The 18,517-nt window shown below is 36.9% G+C and overlaps 1 protein-coding gene across 10 annotated transcripts in view; it reads left to right on the top strand.

Moving 5' to 3' along the window:
• The window catches only part of RalGPS (Ral GEF with PH domain and SH3 binding motif), a 43,924-nt gene that overhangs the window by 3,959 nt on the left and 21,448 nt on the right, over window positions 1-18,517 (top strand). For 5 of the 10 annotated variants that reach the window (XM_089695896.1, XM_089695884.1, XM_089695879.1 and 2 more), the window contains exon 2: window positions 18,115-18,283. The exons of the other annotated variants lie outside the window; for them this stretch is intronic. In XM_089695896.1, the coding sequence (XP_089552022.1) occupies window positions 18,233-18,283 (51 nt within the window). In that variant the 5' untranslated portion in view covers window positions 18,115-18,232. The remainder of the gene's footprint in view (window positions 1-18,114; window positions 18,284-18,517) is intronic. 10 annotated transcript variants of the gene reach the window in all.

Below are 18,517 nucleotides of genomic sequence, written 5' to 3'. Positions count from 1 at the left end.
ATTGCCAAAAAAAAAATAGCCAAACAACATTATACAATTTATCTTACAATTAGGCAAACGGATACAGCCTCAGCAAAATGCTGCACACAAGTAGCGCTGATTTTCAGGCTGTACCGGCTATTGCAGTTCGTCTTAATATTAAAAAAGAATTTGAAATGAAAATTTGGAATGGAAGAAGATGTAATGTATTATTTACATAAATCATTCTGTTTTTCGCGGCAGGTTTAATTTTAAAGCCGCCCCCTGGCGACTTTTCTAAGAGGAGATCAAAGAACGATTGGTAGTTCCTGATGTCATCTACTATTATAGGTGGAGGAAGTGGCACCTTTTTGGGCTTTGCTTTCTCCTTACTTTCCTCATTTCGCTCTTCTTTATCGGAGATATGAGTGGGTGAAGTGTTCAGTTTGCGTTTTTTCCTGCTCTTGGTTCTAATCCACTCCGTTTCTTTGGCAAGTTCTTCTTCATCAGTGCTGTATTCTACATGGGAAGAAGACTTCTTTTCAATTTCTTTTTTCTCTGAAATTTCCGTTTCCACTGGAGTCAAAGAGTTAAATTTTTGTTGAAGAAGTTTTAGTTGTTCCTCCAGATGCCTTACGTGGGTTTGAAGTTTTTCACGTACATTTTTCTCTTCGGAGTAGTACTCGTACCCCTCGTACACCCTTGGGCCTGATAGTTCTCGGACCTTGTTCAAATACAAGTCATAGTCTTTTGTTCGAATGGTCTTTATCCATCCTCCACACTTAGTTTTTTCGTCGCTTTATTTTTAAGCGTCTGCATTTCTTTTGCTACCATGCATCCTCTATAGTTCGCAAAATGTGGAGCGCCACAATGCACACACTTTGGCTTTTCTTCTGCTGGCTTTTTACAATCTTTTGTTAGATGTTTACCAGTGCATTTTACACATCTTGGATCCTTGGAGCAATATTTTTGGGTGTGCCCGTGGGCTTGACATCTTTTACACTGAGGAACTAATTTACAGGTTTTCAAGGGATGGATTTCCACCCTGCATCCTAATATAGACGTTATCTCATAGATTTTGTTTATTTCCTCTCCGTTATTAAAGGTAAGCATGAACATATTGAGAGATGTCTTGTCCTTCCACCTCAGCTTGTTTACTGCCTCCTCGACTTTGAAGCCTTTTCTTTTCAGGTCTTCTACAATTCTATCTTGGTTGCATGTATGTTGCAATTTCTTAGCTATAACTCGTATTGGTCTTAATTGTTTGTTTTCGTAGGAATGCCAATGAAAGCCAGCGGCAGTGAAAAACTCTGTGATAGTCCGATATACTGTTTCATTTTCGGTATTAATTTTTACGGTTTCTCCGTGCATAATTTTAATTGTAAAGCCGCCCCCTGGCGACTTTTCTAAGAGGAGATCAAAGAACGATTGGTAGTTCCTGATGTCATCTACTATTATAGGTGGAGGAAGTGGCACCTTTTTGGGCTTTGCTTTCTCCTTACTTTCCTCATTTCGCTCTTCTTTATCGGAGATATGAGTGGGTGAAGTGTTCAGTTTGCGTTTTTTCCTGCTCTTGGTTCTAATCCACTCCGTTTCTTTGGCAAGTTCTTCTTCATCAGTGCTGTATTCTACATGGGAAGAAGACTTCTTTTTAATTTCTTTTTTCTCTGAAATTTCCGTTTCCACTGGAGTCAAAGAGTTAAATTTTTGTTGAAGAAGTTTTAGTTGTTCCTCCTCCTTACAATTACAATTAGGCAAACGGATACAGCCTCAGCAAAATGCTGCACACAAGTAGCGCTGATTTTCAGGCTGTACCGGCTATTGCAGTTCGTCTTAATATTAAAAAAGAATTTGAAATGAAAATTTTGAATGGAAGAAGATGTAATCTGGGGGCACGGTAGTGCCCCCGCCAAGACGAGCCAAGCGACTACGCGTACGGGCACTACCTACCTTTTCTCGAAGCGCTTCGACGTTTTTTTGAACCCTCATAACTTGGGTTTGGATTATGCTACATCAACAAAATTTTCGGGATATACTGTCAATAGCGGACTTATTGAACATATTAAGTTTTAATTACATTAGCTTTTATACTTCAGATTTTATTTATATCTAAAAAACGCTAATTTCGTCACTGACTCACTGATGATCATCAAAATTCTTAAGGTATTTCCTAATGTCCTAGAAAGCTGAAATTTTGTATATAAGCTAGTATTAGCACACAAACAACAAAAAAATTATAAAACTTGTAACTTTCATCCCCCAACCCCTTAAACTAGGGGATGGGAGTTTGTATGAGACCTGTAATTTTAAATTAAATTTTGATGACGCTAGAGGTCTAATCTAATAATCTAAAACTTGGTTCCCTAGATATATATATGTATAGGTACTCCTTGTTAAAAAAAAAATGTTACAAACAACCTACAAAAAGAAATGAAATCCCACCAAAAACATTTTCATGTAAAATGTTGCCAAGACGAGCCCATATGACTCACACTGTCAAAAAGTTATCAGATCTCATGTAGAGCCAAGCTTCTAACACTACACGCCCTAACTCTACAAGGCCTAACTTCACAAACTCTACACCTTAGTCAAAATATGTGGCTTGGCCGTTCGTTACTACAAGAACTATTGTATGTATAACAGAAAAGTAATGAACAGTGAATTAATTTTTCACCTTACGCCGATGTGAATGTAGCGAAATGGCCAAGCCACATATTTTGACTAAGGTGTAGAGTTTGTGAAGTTAGGCCTTGTAGAGTTAGGGCGTGTAGTGTTAGAAGCTTGGCTCTACATGAGATCTGATAACTTTTTGACAGTGTGAGTCATATGGGCTCGTCTTGGCAACATTTTACATGAAAATGTTTTTGGTGGGATGTATTATTTACATAAATCATTCTATTTTTCGCGGCAGGGTGGTCAGGTTTTATTGGCGATATGTGCTCACTGAGACCCAAATCCTGCATCATGTTAAGTGTGTTAACCAATTACACCCTTGGGCCTGATAGTTCTCGGACCTTGTTCAAATACAAGTCATAGTCTTTTGTTCGAATGGTCTTTATCCATCCTCCACACTTAGTTTTTTCGTCGCTTTATTTTTAAGCGTCTGCATTTCTTTTGCTACCATGCATCCTCTATAGTTCGCAGGATGTGGAGCGCCACAATGCACACACTTTGGCTTTTCTTCTGCTGGCTTTTTACAATCTTTTGTTAGATGTTTACCAGTGCATTTTACACATCTTGGATCCTTGGAGCAATATTTTTGGGTGTGCCCGTGGGCTTGACATCTTTTACACTGAGGAAATAATTTACAGGTTTTCAAGGGATGGATTTCCACCCTGCATACTAATATAGACGTTATCTCATAGATTTTGTTTATTTCCTCTCCGTTATTAAAGGTAAGCATGAACATAGTGAGAGGTGTCTTGTCCTTCCACCTCAGCTTGTTTACTGCCTCCTCGTCTTTGAAGCCTTTTCTTTTCAGGTCTTCTACAATTCTATCTTGGTTGCATGTATGTTGCAATTTCTTAGCTATAACTCGTATTGGTCTTAATTGTTTGTTTTCGTAGGAATGCCAATGAAAGCCATCGGCAGTGAAAAACTCTGTGATGGTCCGATATACTGTTTCATTTTCGGTATAAATTTTTACGGTTTCTCCGTGCATAATTTTAATTTTAAAGCCGCCCCCTGGCGACTTTTCTAAAAGGAGATCAAAGAACGATTGGTAGTTCCTGATGTCATCTACTATTATAGGTGGAGGAAGTGGCACCTTTTTGGGCTTTGCTTTCTCCTTACTTTCCTCATTTCGCTCTTCTTTATCGGAGATATGAGTGGGTGAAGTGTTCAGTTTGCGTTTTTTCCTGCTCTTGGTTCTAATCCACTCCGTTTCTTTGGCAAGTTCTTCTTCATCAGTGCTGTATTCTACATGGGAAGAAGACTTCTTTTCAATTTCTTTTTTCTCTGAAATTTCCGTTTCCACTGGAGTCAAAGAGTTAAATTTTTGTTGAAGAAGTTTTAGTTGTTCCTCCAGATGCCTTACGTGGGTTTGAAGTTTTTCACGTACAATTTTCTCTCCGGAGTAGTACTCGTACCCCTCGTACACCCTTGGGCCTGATAGTTCTCGGACCTTGTTCAAATACAAGTCATAGTCTTTTGTTCGAATGGTCTTTATCCATCCTCCACACTTAGTTTTTTCGTCGCTTTATTTTTAAGCGTCTGCATTTCTTTTGCTACCATGCATCCTCTATAGTTCGCAAAATGTGGAGCGCCACAATGCACACACTTTGGCTTTTCTTCTGCTGGCTTTTTACAATCTTTTGTTAGATGTTTACCAGTGCATTTTACACATCTTGGATCCTTGGAGCAATATTTTTGGGTGTGCCCGTGGGCTTGACATCTTTTACACTGAGGAAATAATTTACAGGTTTTCAAGGGATGGATTTCCACCCTGCATACTAATATAGACGTTATCTCATAGATTTTGTTTATTTCCTCTCCGTTATTAAAGGTAAGCATGAACATAGTGAGAGGTGTCTTGTCCTTCCACCTCAGCTTGTTTACTGCCTCCTCGTCTTTGAAGCCTTTTCTTTTCAGGTCTTCTACAATTCTATCTTGGTTGCATGTATGTTGCAATTTCTTAGCTATAACTCGTATTGGTCTTAATTGTTTGTTTTCGTAGGAATGCCAATGAAAGCCATCGGCAGTGAAAAACTCTGTGATGGTCCGATATACTGTTTCATTTTCGGTATAAATTTTTACGGTTTCTCCGTGCATAATTTTAATTTTAAAGCCGCCCCCTGGCGACTTTTCTAAAAGGAGATCAAAGAACGATTGGTAGTTCCTGATGTCATCTACTATTATAGGTGGAGGAAGTGGCACCTTTTTGGGCTTTGCTTTCTCCTTACTTTCCTCATTTCGCTCTTCTTTATCGGAGATATGAGTGGGTGAAGTGTTCAGTTTGCGTTTTTTCCTGCTCTTGGTTCTAATCCACTCCGTTTCTTTGGCAAGTTCTTCTTCATCAGTGCTGTATTCTACATGGGAAGAAGACTTCTTTTCAATTTCTTTTTTCTCTGAAATTTCCGTTTCCACTGGAGTCAAAGAGTTAAATTTTTGTTGAAGAAGTTTTAGTTGTTCCTCCAGATGCCTTACGTGGGTTTGAAGTTTTTCACGTACAATTTTCTCTCCGGAGTAGTACTCGTACCCCTCGTACACCCTTGGGCCTGATAGTTCTCGGACCTTGTTCAGATACAAGTCATAGTCTTTTGTTCTAATGGTCTTTATCCATCCTCCACACTTAGTTTTTTCGTCGCTTTATTTTTAAGCGTCTGCATTTCTTTTGCTACCATGCATCCTCTATAGTTCGCAGGATGTGGAGCGCCACAATGCACACACTTTGGCTTTTCTTCTGCTGGCTTTTTACAATCTTTTGTTAGATGTTTACCAGTGCATTTTACACATCTTGGATCCTTGGAGCAATATTTTTGGGTGTGCCCGTGGGCTTGACATCTTTTACACTGAGGAACTAATTTACAGGTTTTCAAGGGATGGATTTCCACCCTGCATCCTAATATAGACGTTATCTCATAGATTTTGTTTATTTCCTCTCCGTTATTAAAGGTAAGCATGAACATATTGAGAGGCGTCTTGTCCTTCCACCTCAGCTTGTTTACTGCCTCCTCGACTTTGAAGCCTTTTCTTTTCAGGTCTTCTACAATTCTATCTTGGTTGCATGTATGTTGCAATTTCTTAGCTATAACTCGTATTGGTCTTAATTGTTTGTTTTCGTAGGAATGCCAATGAAAGCCAGCGGCAGTGAAAAACTCTGTGATAGTCCGATATACTGTTTCATTTTCGGTATTAATTTTTACGGTTTCTCCGTGCATAATTTTAATTGTAAAGCCGCCCCCTGGCGACTTTTCTAAGAGGAGATCAAAGAACGATTGGTAGTTCCTGATGTCATCTACTATTATAGGTGGAGGAAGTGGCACCTTTTTGGGCTTTGCTTTCTCCTTACTTTCCTCATTTCGCTCTTCTTTATCGGAAATATGAGTGGGTGAAGTGTTCAGTTTGCGTTTTTTCCTGCTCTTGGTTCTAATCCACTCCGTTTCTTTGGCAAGTTCTTCTTCATCAGTGCTGTATTCTACATAGAGGTCCGCGCCACGCCGGCGTGCCGCCGCCGAGAGACCCCGGCGCGCCGCCGCCGCCGCCGGGTCACAGAAAAATTGGCGCCGAGTTCAAATTTTGCGGGCGAACCATGTGTCACGCACGCGTTGTTGTCTACAACACGGCAACGTCGCATCGATATAGTAGACAATGTCTACTATATCGATGCCAGATGTTTTGCTCCAAAAGCTAGCCAAAAAACACTCCAATAGATTTATTGATGAGGATGACGACGTCGCTCAAGAGTGTTGGAGATATTTTGCTACGGCTAACCCTTCAGATTTAGGAGATGTAGAGGACAACATTCTTAAGTTCTGGGAACAAAAAAAAAGTTGTTTTTCCTTGTCTTGCCGGATAAGAGCGATCGCTTCTATCTATCTCAGCTACAAGCACGCCAAATGAAAGGGTTTTTTCTGTAGCTGGGCTAGTTATAACTGCGAAGAGATCGCGTCTAAATCCTGCAAAAGTTAACAAAATTATTTTTATCCATGATAATTATAAACATGATGATTTGTTACAAATCAGTAACATTCATTGCTATGCAGACGACAGTACGGGGGATGCTCTTTATCCCGGCCGTGCAAACACCTCAAAGGAAAGCCTCAATGAGAGTCGAAACAAACTTGTATCTGAAGTCGAGTCTTCTCTCCAAGAAGTCTCGGATTGGGGCAAACTTAATCTTGTCGAGTTCAATCCCCTAAAGACACAGGTTTGCGCGTTCACCGCTAAAAAGACCCCATTTGTCGTAGAAATTCAAATTCAAATTCAAATTTCATTTATTTACAAGAATGTAGTTACAAAAAAGGTGTTATTACAATGTTAACGCGCTAATACATTCTACCCACTTTCTGGGTGTGCAGAACATCGGTTTAAGAGTACTCCTCTTAGTATATCGCTGAAAATCGGAATCCTCGGAGTTGAAATCTCGAGTGACGTTCAATTCCGCAGTCATTTGGAAGCGAAGGCTAAATTAGCCTCGAAAAAACTTGGTGTGCTCAGTAGATCGAGACAGTACTTCAAGCCGGCCCACCGACTTCAGCTGTACAAGGCTCAGGTGCGACCTCATATGGAGTACTGTTCTCATCTCTGGGCCGGAGCCCCACAGTATCAACTCCTTCCTGTTGACCGCATCCAACGTCGAGCAGCTCGAATTGTCAATGACCGTAGGCTTTCCGATAGGCTCGATCCACTGTCAGTGCGAAGAGACGTTGCGTCTCTCTGTATACTGTACAGAATCTACTATGGGGAGTGCTCTGAGGAATTGTTCCACCTTTTACCAGCCGCACAGTTCCACCACCGGACCACACGCCGTAAAAACCAGTTCCATCCGCACCATCTGGATGGTTGGCGCTCCACCACTGTCCGCTTCACCCGCAACTTCCTTCCGCGTACGGTGAAACTGTGGAACGACTTGCCACCTGCGGTGTTCCCGAACAACTACGACATTGGGGCCTTCAAGAAAAGAGTTTATTTGTCCATAAAAGGCCGGCAAAGCACCTGTAACACTTCTAGTGTTACAAGTGTTTATGGGCGGTGGTGACCACTTAACATCAGGTGGCCCACCTGCTCCTTTGCTTGCTCTGACATAACATTGCCAATAAAATTATTGGCAATGTTTATAATTATCATGTTCATCACTAAATAGTTAAGCTACTTGATTTTAATAAAAATAATTTTTTTATTAAACTTAAAGAGAGATTTTTCTACTGCCCGCCCACCCCCTAATAACTTTAAAAATAACTAGCCCACGCCGGCGACGCCGCGCCACGCCGGGTGCCGCACCCGGCGCGCCGCCGCTGGGCTTTTGGACTGCGGCGCGGACCTCTAATTCTACATAGGAAGAAGACTTCTTTTTAATTTCTTTTTTCTCTGAAATTTCCGTTTCCACTGGAGTCAAAGAGTTAAATTTTTGTTGAAGAAGTTTTAGTTGTTTCTCCTCCTTACAATTACAATTAGGCAAACGGATACAGCCTCAGCAAAATGCTGCACACAAGTAGCGCTGATTTTCAGGCTGTACCGGCTATTGCAGTTCGTCTTAATATTAAAAAAGAATTTGAAATGAAAATTTTGAATGGAAGAAGATGTAATGTATTATTTACATAAATCATTCTATTTTTCGCGGCAGGGTGATCAGGTTTTATTGGCGATATGTGCTCACTGAGACCCAAATCCTGCATCATGTTAAGTGTGTTAACCAATTACACCCTTGGGCCTGATAGTTCTCGGACCTTGTTCAAATACAAGTCATAGTCTTTTGTTCGAATGGTCTTTATCCATCCTCCACACTTAGTTTTTTCGTCGCTTTATTTTTAAGCGTCTGCATTTCTTTTGCTACCATGCATCCTCTATAGTTCGCAGGATGTGGAGCGCCACAATGCACACACTTTGGCTTTTCTTCTGCTGGCTTTTTACAATCTTTTGTTAGATGTTTACCAGTGCATTTTACACATCTTGGATCCTTGGAGCAATATTTTTGGGTGTGCCCGTGGGCTTGACATCTTTTACACTGAGGAAATAATTTACAGGTTTTCAAGGGATGGATTTCCACCCTCCATACTAATATAGACGTTATCTCATAGATTTTGTTTATTTCCTCTCCGTTATTAAAGGTAAGCATGAACATAGTGAGAGGTGTCTTGTCCTTCTACCTCAGCTTGTTAACTGCCTCCTCGTCTTTGAAGCCTTTTCTTTTCAGGTCTTCTACAATTCTATCTTGGTTGCATGTATGTTGAAATTTCTTAGCTATAACTCGTATTGGTCTTAATTGTTTGTTTTCGTAGGAATGCCAATGAAAGCCATCGGCAGTGAAAAACTCTGTGATGGTCCGATATACTGTTTCATTTTCGGTATAAATTTTTACGGTTTCTCCGTGCATAATTTTAATTTTAAAGCCGCCCCCTGGCGACTTTTCTAAAAGGAGATCAAAGAACGATTGGTAGTTCCTGATGTCATCTACTATTATAGGTGGAGGAAGTGGCACCTTTTTGGGCTTTGCTTTCTCCTTACTTTCCTCATTTCGCTCTTCTTTATCGGAGATATGAGTGGGTGAAGTGTTCAGTTTGCGTTTTTTCCTGCTCTTGGTTCTAATCCACTCCGTTTCTTTGGCAAGTTCTTCTTCATCAGTGCTGTATTCTACATGGGAAGAAGACTTCTTTTCAATTTCTTTTTTCTCTGAAATTTCCGTTTCCACTGGAGTCAAAGAGTTAAATTTTTGTTGAAGAAGTTTTAGTTGTTCCTCCAGATGCCTTACGTGGGTTTGAAGTTTTTCACGTACAATTTTCTCTCCGGAGTAGTACTCGTACCCCTCGTACACCCTTGGGCCTGATAGTTCTCGGACCTTGTTCAGATACAAGTCATAGTCTTTTGTTCTAATGGTCTTTATCCATCCTCCACACTTAGTTTGTTCGTCGCTTTATTTTTAAGCGTCTGCATTTCTTTTGCTACCATGCATCCTCTATAGTTCGCAAAATGTGGAGCGCCACAATGCACACACTTTGGCTTTTCTTCTGCTGGCTTTTTACAATCTTTTGTTAGATGTTTACCAGTGCATTTTACACATCTTGGATCCTTGGAGCAATATTTTTGGGTGTGCCCGTGGGTTTGACATCTTTTACACTGAGGAACTAATTTACAGGTTTTCAAGGGATGGATTTCCACCTTGCATCCTAATATAGACGTTATCTCATAGATTTTGTTTATTTCCTCTCCGTTTTTAAGGGAAGCATGAACATATTGAGAGGTGTCTTGTCCTTCCACCTCAGCTTGTTTACTGCCTCCTCGACTTTGAAGCCTTTTCTTTTCAGGTCTTCTACAATTCTATCTTGGTTGCATGTATGTTGCAATTTCTTAGCTATAACTCGTATTGGTCTTAATTGTTTGTTTTCGTAGGAATGCCAATGAAAGCCAGCGGCAGTGAAAAACTCTGTGATAGTCCGATATACTGTTTCATTTTCGGTATCAATTTTTACGGTTTCTCCGTGCATAATTTTAATTGTAAAGCCGCCCCCTGGCGACTTTTCTAAGAGGAGATCAAAGAACGATTGGTAGTTCCTGATGTCATCTACTATTATAGGTGGAGGAAGTGGCACCTTTTTGGGCTTTGCTTTCTCCTTACTTTCCTCATTTCGCTCTTCTTTATCGGAAATATGAGTGGGTGAAGTGTTCAGTTTGCGTTTTTTCCTGCTCTTGGTTCTAATCCACTCCGTTTCTTTGGCAAGTCCTTCTTCATCAGTGCTGTATTCTACATGGGAAGAAGACTTCTTTTTAATTTCTTTTTTCTCTGAAATTTCCGTTTCCACTGGAGTCAAAGAGTTAAATTTTTGTTGAAGAAGTTTTAGTTGTTCCTCCAGATGCCTTACGTGGGTTTGAAGTTTTTCACGTACAATTTTCTCTCCGGAGTAGTACTCGTACCCCTCGTACACCCTTGGGCCTGATAGTTCTCGGACCTTGTTCAAATACAAGTCATAGTCTTTTGTTCGAATGGTCTTTATCCATCCTCCACACTTAGTTTTTTCGTCGCTTTATTTTTAAGCGTCTGCATTTCTTTTGCTACCATGCATCCTCTATAGTTCGCAAAATGTGGAGCGCCACAATGCACACACTTTGGCTTTTCTTCTGCTGGCTTTTTACAATCTTTTGTTAGATGTTTACCAGTGCATTTTACACATCTTGGATCCTTGGAGCAATATTTTTGGGTGTGCCCGTGGGCTTGACATCTTTTACACTGAGGAAATAATTTACAGGTTTTCAAGGGATGGATTTCCACCCTCCATACTAATATAGACGTTATCTCATAGATTTTGTTTATTTCCTCTCCGTTATTAAAGGTAAGCATGAACATAGTGAGAGGTGTCTTGTCCTTCCACCTCAGCTTGTTAACTGCCTCCTCGTCTTTGAAGCCTTTTCTTTTCAGGTCTTCTACAATTCTATCTTGGTTGCATGTATGTTGCAATTTCTTAGCTATAACTCGTATTGGTCTTAATTGTTTGTTTTCGTAGGAATGCCAATGAAAGCCATCGGCAGTGAAAAACTCTGTGATGGTCCGATATACTGTTTCATTTTCGGTATAAATTTTTACGGTTTCTCCGTGCATAATTTTAATTTTAAAGCCGCCCCCTGGCGACTTTTCTAAAAGGAGATCAAAGAACGATTGGTAGTTCCTGATGTCATCTACTATTATAGGTGGAGGAAGTGGCACCTTTTTGGGCTTTGCTTTCTCCTTACTTTCCTCATTTCGCTCTTCTTTATCGGAGATATGAGTGGGTGAAGTGTTCAGTTTGCGTTTTTTCCTGCTCTTGGTTCTAATCCACTCCGTTTCTTTGGCAAGTTCTTCTTCATCAGTGCTGTATTCTACATGGGAAGAAGACTTCTTTTCAATTTCTTTTTTCTCTGAAATTTCCGTTTCCACTGGAGTCAAAGAGTTAAATTTTTGTTGAAGAAGTTTTAGTTGTTCCTCCAGATGCCTTACGTGGGTTTGAAGTTTTTCACTTACAATTTTCTCTCCGGAGTAGTACTCGTACCCCTCGTACACCCTTGGGCCTGATAGTTCTCGGACCTTGTTCAGATACAAGTCATAGTCTTTTGTTCTAATGGTCTTTATCCATCCTCCACACTTAGTTTTTTCGTCGCTTTATTTTTAAGCGTCTGCATTTCTTTTGCTACCATGCATCCTCTATAGTTCGCAAAATGTGGAGCGCCACAATGCACACACTTTGGCTTTTCTTCTGCTGGCTTTTTACAATCTTTTGTTAGATGTTTACCAGTGCATTTTACACATCTTGGATCCTTGGAGCAATATTTTTGGGTGTGCCCGTGGGCTTGACATCTTTTACACTGAGGAACTAATTTACAGGTTTTCAAGGGATGGATTTCCACCCTGCATCCTAATATAGACGTTATCTCATAGATTTTGTTTATTTCCTCTCCTTTATTAAAGGTAAGCATGAACATATTGAGAGGTGTCTTGTCCTTCCACCTCAGCTTGTTTACTGCCTCCTCGACTTTGAAGCCTTTTCTTTTCAGGTCTTCTACAATTCTATCTTGGTTGCATGTATGTTGCAATTTCTTAGCTGTAACTCGTATTGGTCTTAATTGTTTGTTTTCGTAGGAACTATACTGTTTCATTTTCGGTATTAATTTTTACGGTTTCTCCGTGCATAATTTTAATTGTAAAGCCGCCCCCTGGCGACTTTTCTAAGAGGAGATCAAAGAACGATTGGTAGTTCCTGATGTCATCTACTATTATAGGTGGAGGAAGTGGCACCTTTTTGGGCTTTGCTTTCTCCTTACTTTCCTCATTTCGCTCTTCTTTATCGGAGATATGAGTGGGTGAAGTGTTCAGTTTGCGTTTTTTCCTGCTCTTGGTTCTAATCCACTCCGTTTCTTTGGCAAGTTCTTCTTCATCAGTGCTGTATTCTACATGGGAAGAAGACTTCTTTTCAATTTCTTTAAAGATTTAAGCATACAAAGGGACATTAGACTAGAGTAGATAATTTTTGAAACAAAAAAAAATCGCAGTCGGATGAAACCCATTAGAAAAGGAGCGGAATATGATAAAAATGTAAGGAAAAATAAATTACGGTCAATCCGAGTTGGGGAAGCGGGAGGGGGGAGCTTTTAAGAGAAAAAAATGGTTTCTCTCGATTTCCGACAAAACTACAAGTCCTATAGAAAAAAGTTCAATGGCAAAGTTGTAGGTAATTAAAAGTTCTACAACTTATGTATTCATAATTTTTTCACATAACCTAAAAATTTAGGTGAAAAATTCAAAAAACCAAGTTTTTGGTCTTTTATTTTTATCTACTTCAAAATTTATTTTTTTTCTACGAAATTTGGTGGAATAATACTTTATTACGTCCCAAATACACTGTAATTTATTTGATTGAAAATATTTATTTTTTCGCTTTATTTTGAATTAATACCAAAAAAACAACCTTATTTTCAATCGAAAAGTCACCCGTCAAAATATCAGCCTTTTTCAAAAACTTGGGGTGCCTTTTATTCATTGAAATCTCTACTTTCATATGGTGTAAAAAAAATAAACACCACCATAGTAAATGTTCTCAGGAAATGCATACAAACAGTGTGAAAATTAGCTTTTACTAAATCAGGCACACTTCTCGAACTACCTGAAATGTTTTTATCGATATCATTTTGCTTTTGAATATGCTGCAAAATATTAAACTTAGAACAGATAATTATTTTTCTTTTGAAATATTACCGAAAAGCCGATACAAGAGAAGATATAGAGTTCAAGAAGTGTGCCTGATTTACTAAAAGCTCATTATTACACTGTTTGTATGCATTTCCTGAGAACATTTACTATAGTGGTGTTTATTTTTTTTACACCATATGAAAGTAGAGATTTCAATGAATAAAAGGCACCCCAAGTTTTTGAAAAAAGCTGATATTTTGACGGGTGACTTTTCGATTGAAAATTAGGTTGTTTTTTTGGTATTAATTCAAAATAAGGCGAAAAAATAAATATTTTCAATCAAATAAATTACAGTGTATTTGGGACATAATAAAGTAAGTTTCCACCAAATTTCGTAGAAAAAAAATAAATTTTGAAGTAGATAAAAATAAAAGACCAAAAACTTGGTTTTTTGAATTTTTCACCTAAATTTTGAGGTTATGTGAAAAAATTGTAAATACAAAAGTTGTAGATCATTTTATTACCTACAACTTTGTCATGGAACTTTTTTCCGTAGGACTTGTAGTTTTGTCGGAAATCGAGAGAAACCATTTTTTTCTCTTAAAAGCTCCCCCCTCCCACTTCCCGAACTCGGATTGACCGTAATTTATTTTTCCTTTTATTTTCATCATATTCCCCTCCTTTTCTAATGGGTTTCATCCGACTGCGATTTTTTTATCTTTTCATTATTTTTAAAGGCTTCTACCCCAGTCTTCATAGGGACAGAGAAAGCGATTTGTTTTATACTATGTAGTGATATTGTAGAATATATTATTCTCTACAAATTTTGTTTAAATTTTTTTTTTATACGGTGAACCGTTTTCGAGATAGAGGGCGGAGAGCGCGCGGTCACAGCATCACTTCAGGTCAACCGGTGTGCGCCATATATAGTTGATGAACTATCAATGATTATAAATATTTGTCAATTTTTATTAACTATTATATTATATTTTATCATTTTTTTCCTAACTTATCCACTTTTTATTCAGTATTAATTTATTTAACAACACTTACCTGCCCATGTAATTGCAGAATTGTTAATGAAAATATAGGAATTATATTAAATGTATGGGAGTGTTTTGTGTAAAATTTTTGAATATTTCCCGTTTTATTTTTAAAAAGTTATTGTTGTCATTTTACTCATTAGGTAAAGGGCTTTCGATATCAGTATAAAGTTTTTCATATCTGCAATAGTTACGGAATAATCGCCTGTGCACACATAACCATGTTACACCCTGAATACGAGGATTTAGGGTTAAATTTGAATAATTACAGGTAAATTAGCTTGGAGAAATTTTTGCGTTTGTAGTAGTGTATGGTCAGCAAATAAAATAAAACAACATTTTATTTTTAGTTTTTATTTTATATATATAAGGGATTTTAAATTAAACTATATGTGTTTCTCCTCTGAAAAAGATGAGACTTTATTTTAATATTTGCACATTTAACATACATATAACTTTTACATTAACAATGTTACTAAAATGAAAAATTTACTAACCTGAAAAAGAAACGACATTTAAAGTTTAATTCTTTAGTTTGAGAAGTCAAAGGCTTGCCTCGACCATGTTTTAACACTGGAGCCATTTTGAATTAACAATATAAAGTTACAACACTTACACACAAATTAAACACTAGTTATGGCCCTGCCTTCATACAAAACTGCTGAATACGCCGTTCGCACGGGAATAGAATGTGGATGCGATTTCCCTTAGTTAAAAACACAATAACACGATTTAAAAGTTTGTTGACTTCGATAATTCACAAAAATGACATTTATATGAAATTTGACACATGCTGTAAATGTAAATGTCAGTGATAGTTTTTGCACGCCTCATAAGCGAAGCGTTGAGGTGGGTACTACTGTCACTTCGCGCAAAACATCTGATTTTTCAAACTTAAAATGTCTTTATGTATCATACATTGCACTTGTAAGATAATACATACACACACATATTAAGAAAAAACGCTATTTTTAACATTCATGATATTTTTGATGTCATTTTTGTTATTTAAACTAGTTAAAAAACAGTTTAAAAAAGTTCTGTCTTGGACGTCCGTGTGTCTGTATGTGCGGAGGATTTTCTTGTTAACACGATAGCGACCGAAATACTTTACTAATCGAGTCTTTTTTTTTTTCTCTTACGCTTGAGTATGCTCAGGAATAGAACCCTTTCATTTTTCAGGGTCTGATTCGATGTGGTTTAATTGTTATTAAATAAACAAAAATAATAATCAATAAATAATTATTAAAAAAAAAATTATGACGCGTGCACTTTTGGATTTTCCAAACTATTTTTTACTTCTTTTTTAATTTGGATAAGGCGCATTTTTATTCCTCCGTATGTATGACGTCATCATAACATTTATCGTTTTTATTTAATTTCTCTTAAAAAATGCGATTAAAAAATGAAATAAAAAATTTCTGTAATCGCAAGAGCAAAATAAAGAAACGAAAGTTTTTTTTCTTTCTAGGCCTTATAAAAAATTAAATGTTGTCAATTACTTAAATGAATATGTAAATAGTTGTTTTAATATAAAGAATTTTGATTTAGATTTTAAAGCGACACAAATTCAAACAGATTTTATGATGAATATTGTTTACTAGCGGTCCGCCCCGGCTTCGCCCGTGGTACATATTTACGTTTTCTCTACGTAAGAACCATCCTCGTACTTCAAGGAATACATATAATAAAAAAAAAATTAACGAAAACGGTTCAGCCGTTCTCAAGTTATGCGCTTACCAACACATTTTGGGATTCATTTTTATATTATAAGACTAGCGGTCCGCCCCGGCTTCGCCCGTGGTAAATGTTTACGTTTTCTCTACATAAAAACCATCCTCGTACTTCAAGGAATATAATAAAAAAAAAAATTAACGAAATCGGTTCAGCCGTTCTCAAGTTATGCGCTTACCAACACATTTTGGGATTCATTTTTATATTATAAGATATAGATATAGTGGTTATTACTTATTAGTGCCATCAGTTAGAATAAAACGTGGTTTACTTAACCCAATTGGTTCTTTTATTAAAGCAATTACTGGTAATATGGATAATGAAGATGCCATAAAATATGAACAGATAATTAGTAAATTAAATAACAAGCAAAACGCTATATGGATTACAAGGTGACTGTTATTACAGAAGTGATGGGATATTATAAATGTTACAGGAAGCAATTTCATTCAAATGAAAGAAAAACTTAATGAAATTAATATGTACGAATTTAAATATAACAGAAACATTAAGTCATAAGATAATTCATTTTTATAATATTTTTACACATAATTTTCAAATTATTTATATTAAACTGAATGAGATTGAAACCGCATTAGCTTTTGCAAAAATTAAACTTTTGCATCAATCAATTATTGATACCGATGAACTTATGTAAGTATATCCTTAAAGAAATATAAATTACAAATAAGTTAGTATATCCTGTAAACTTAAAAAAATATTGTTAAAATAGAGCAAAGTATTGAGCTTAAAGCATATGTAAAACAAAATCAGATTAAATTCATCATGCATTTACCGTTAATTAATAACGAAATTTACAATTATTATAAATTATTACCGTTACCTGTCCAAATTGATGTTGATAATCAAACTTCCATTATCCTGCCTAAATATCCTAGTGAAAGGGTTGAAAGTAAGTATGCTGACGCAGTCCTGTTTAGATTTCGACGAAGCACGTTTCTTATGTCCTGAAATGGAAACCACATCCTTGCTGCAGGACGAATGTATTACAGAACTTATTAATTTTTCATCAATCATAAGTACATGCCGTTCATTACCCATTATTATTGGATATTTAAAGATTGAACGTTTACAACTCAATCGATGGCTCGTTTACACCAGAACTGAAACTATTATGTCAAAATTTTGTAATAATGAGGTAAGCCATGAAAAACTCCGTGGTACCTACCTGATCACTGTAAATGATGATTGTTAAGTTAGAATACAGGACCACACTTTGAGAAAGAAACAATCTCAAGGACAGAACATTGTTTCCGCCAGTATACCAATTATTAACTTACCGCATATATGGAAAATAGCATTAAACGGTGAAAGAAAACCTTTAAATTTAAAGGAAATTGACCTCACCGATATTCAGCTTTTAAACCTATTACTGAAGAAAAGTGAAGTGATAAGTGAAAAGGCAATTAGTGAAAATAGTGGAAACAGTGCTTTACCTTTTAAGAGTATAATTATAGAAAAAAAATTGTTTTAACAGTTTTAATTTTAATTATTTGTCTTGTTATCAGCTCGTTTGCCCGCTTATACATAAAAAAATATATTTGTCTTGTATTCATAGTTTATAAGAAATCGTATAAAAATGTAATTAGAAACAGGAATGTTCGAAATCATCCCCAACCCCATGAGGATAATCTCGAACTTAATACGTAGGGAGGAGTTATACATCCAAAATTCGCTGAATCAATATTTTAGTAGTTTATCTAAATATTTATACTTGCAACAATGCAATAGTTATGATTTGTAAGGAAGTGATTAGTGAGAATCGTCCACTCAACCGTCGCGACGACATCCCTAATCATTTCTAAGAAGACGCGATCTCCAGATCGTGGTACTGTTTAAACATAGAATAAATCAGTTACACACTAACCATCTTATTGTAATACTGTATGTACGTAATTAAATTCATTTAAATTTAAATATTTTTTTTTAAAAAACATCCCGCGGTCGCTGGACCTTGACTATCTAATAAACAAATATTTATTATTTAATTAGCGCTTATCAGTCGTTACTGGCGGTAGATGTAAAATTATTTTTCATTTGTCTCAGACTTGTGGTGCGTTGAAAGCGCGTGGTGGTTATTGCAGACAAATATCAGTGGCGTGAAAAATAAATCTATAATAATATTAATCAGTTTTCGAACTTTGCATATACATGAAAAACAGCAATGCCCCGGGATATATTAAGTGATAGCCTAGCTGTATTACGTATTGTAGAGGTAATATACAAATCTGTTTTCTTAAAATTTCCTAAAAGTTCTCATTTGAGTTTAATCACTTTTAGATCTTTGAATTTTAAAATATTCTTTCAAACTTCTTGAAATGTGGTTTAATTATTTATAACAAATATTATCTTGCTAATATTCATAATGATCTTTGAAATATTGTTGGATAATATTGTGTTTGCATTGGAACCACATGGAAGATGTGAATATTAAAAAATATAATCAATC

The sequence above is a fragment of the Colias philodice genome, chromosome 1, assembly GCF_061535455.1.
Source record: "Colias philodice isolate Cphi_HAF_F1 chromosome 1, ilColPhil1 Martin Lab GWU primary, whole genome shotgun sequence".
NCBI lineage: Eukaryota > Metazoa > Arthropoda > Insecta > Lepidoptera > Pieridae > Colias > Colias philodice.
Note: the sequence above shows the minus strand (reverse complement) of the source record. Positions and strands in the feature narration are given on the sequence as shown.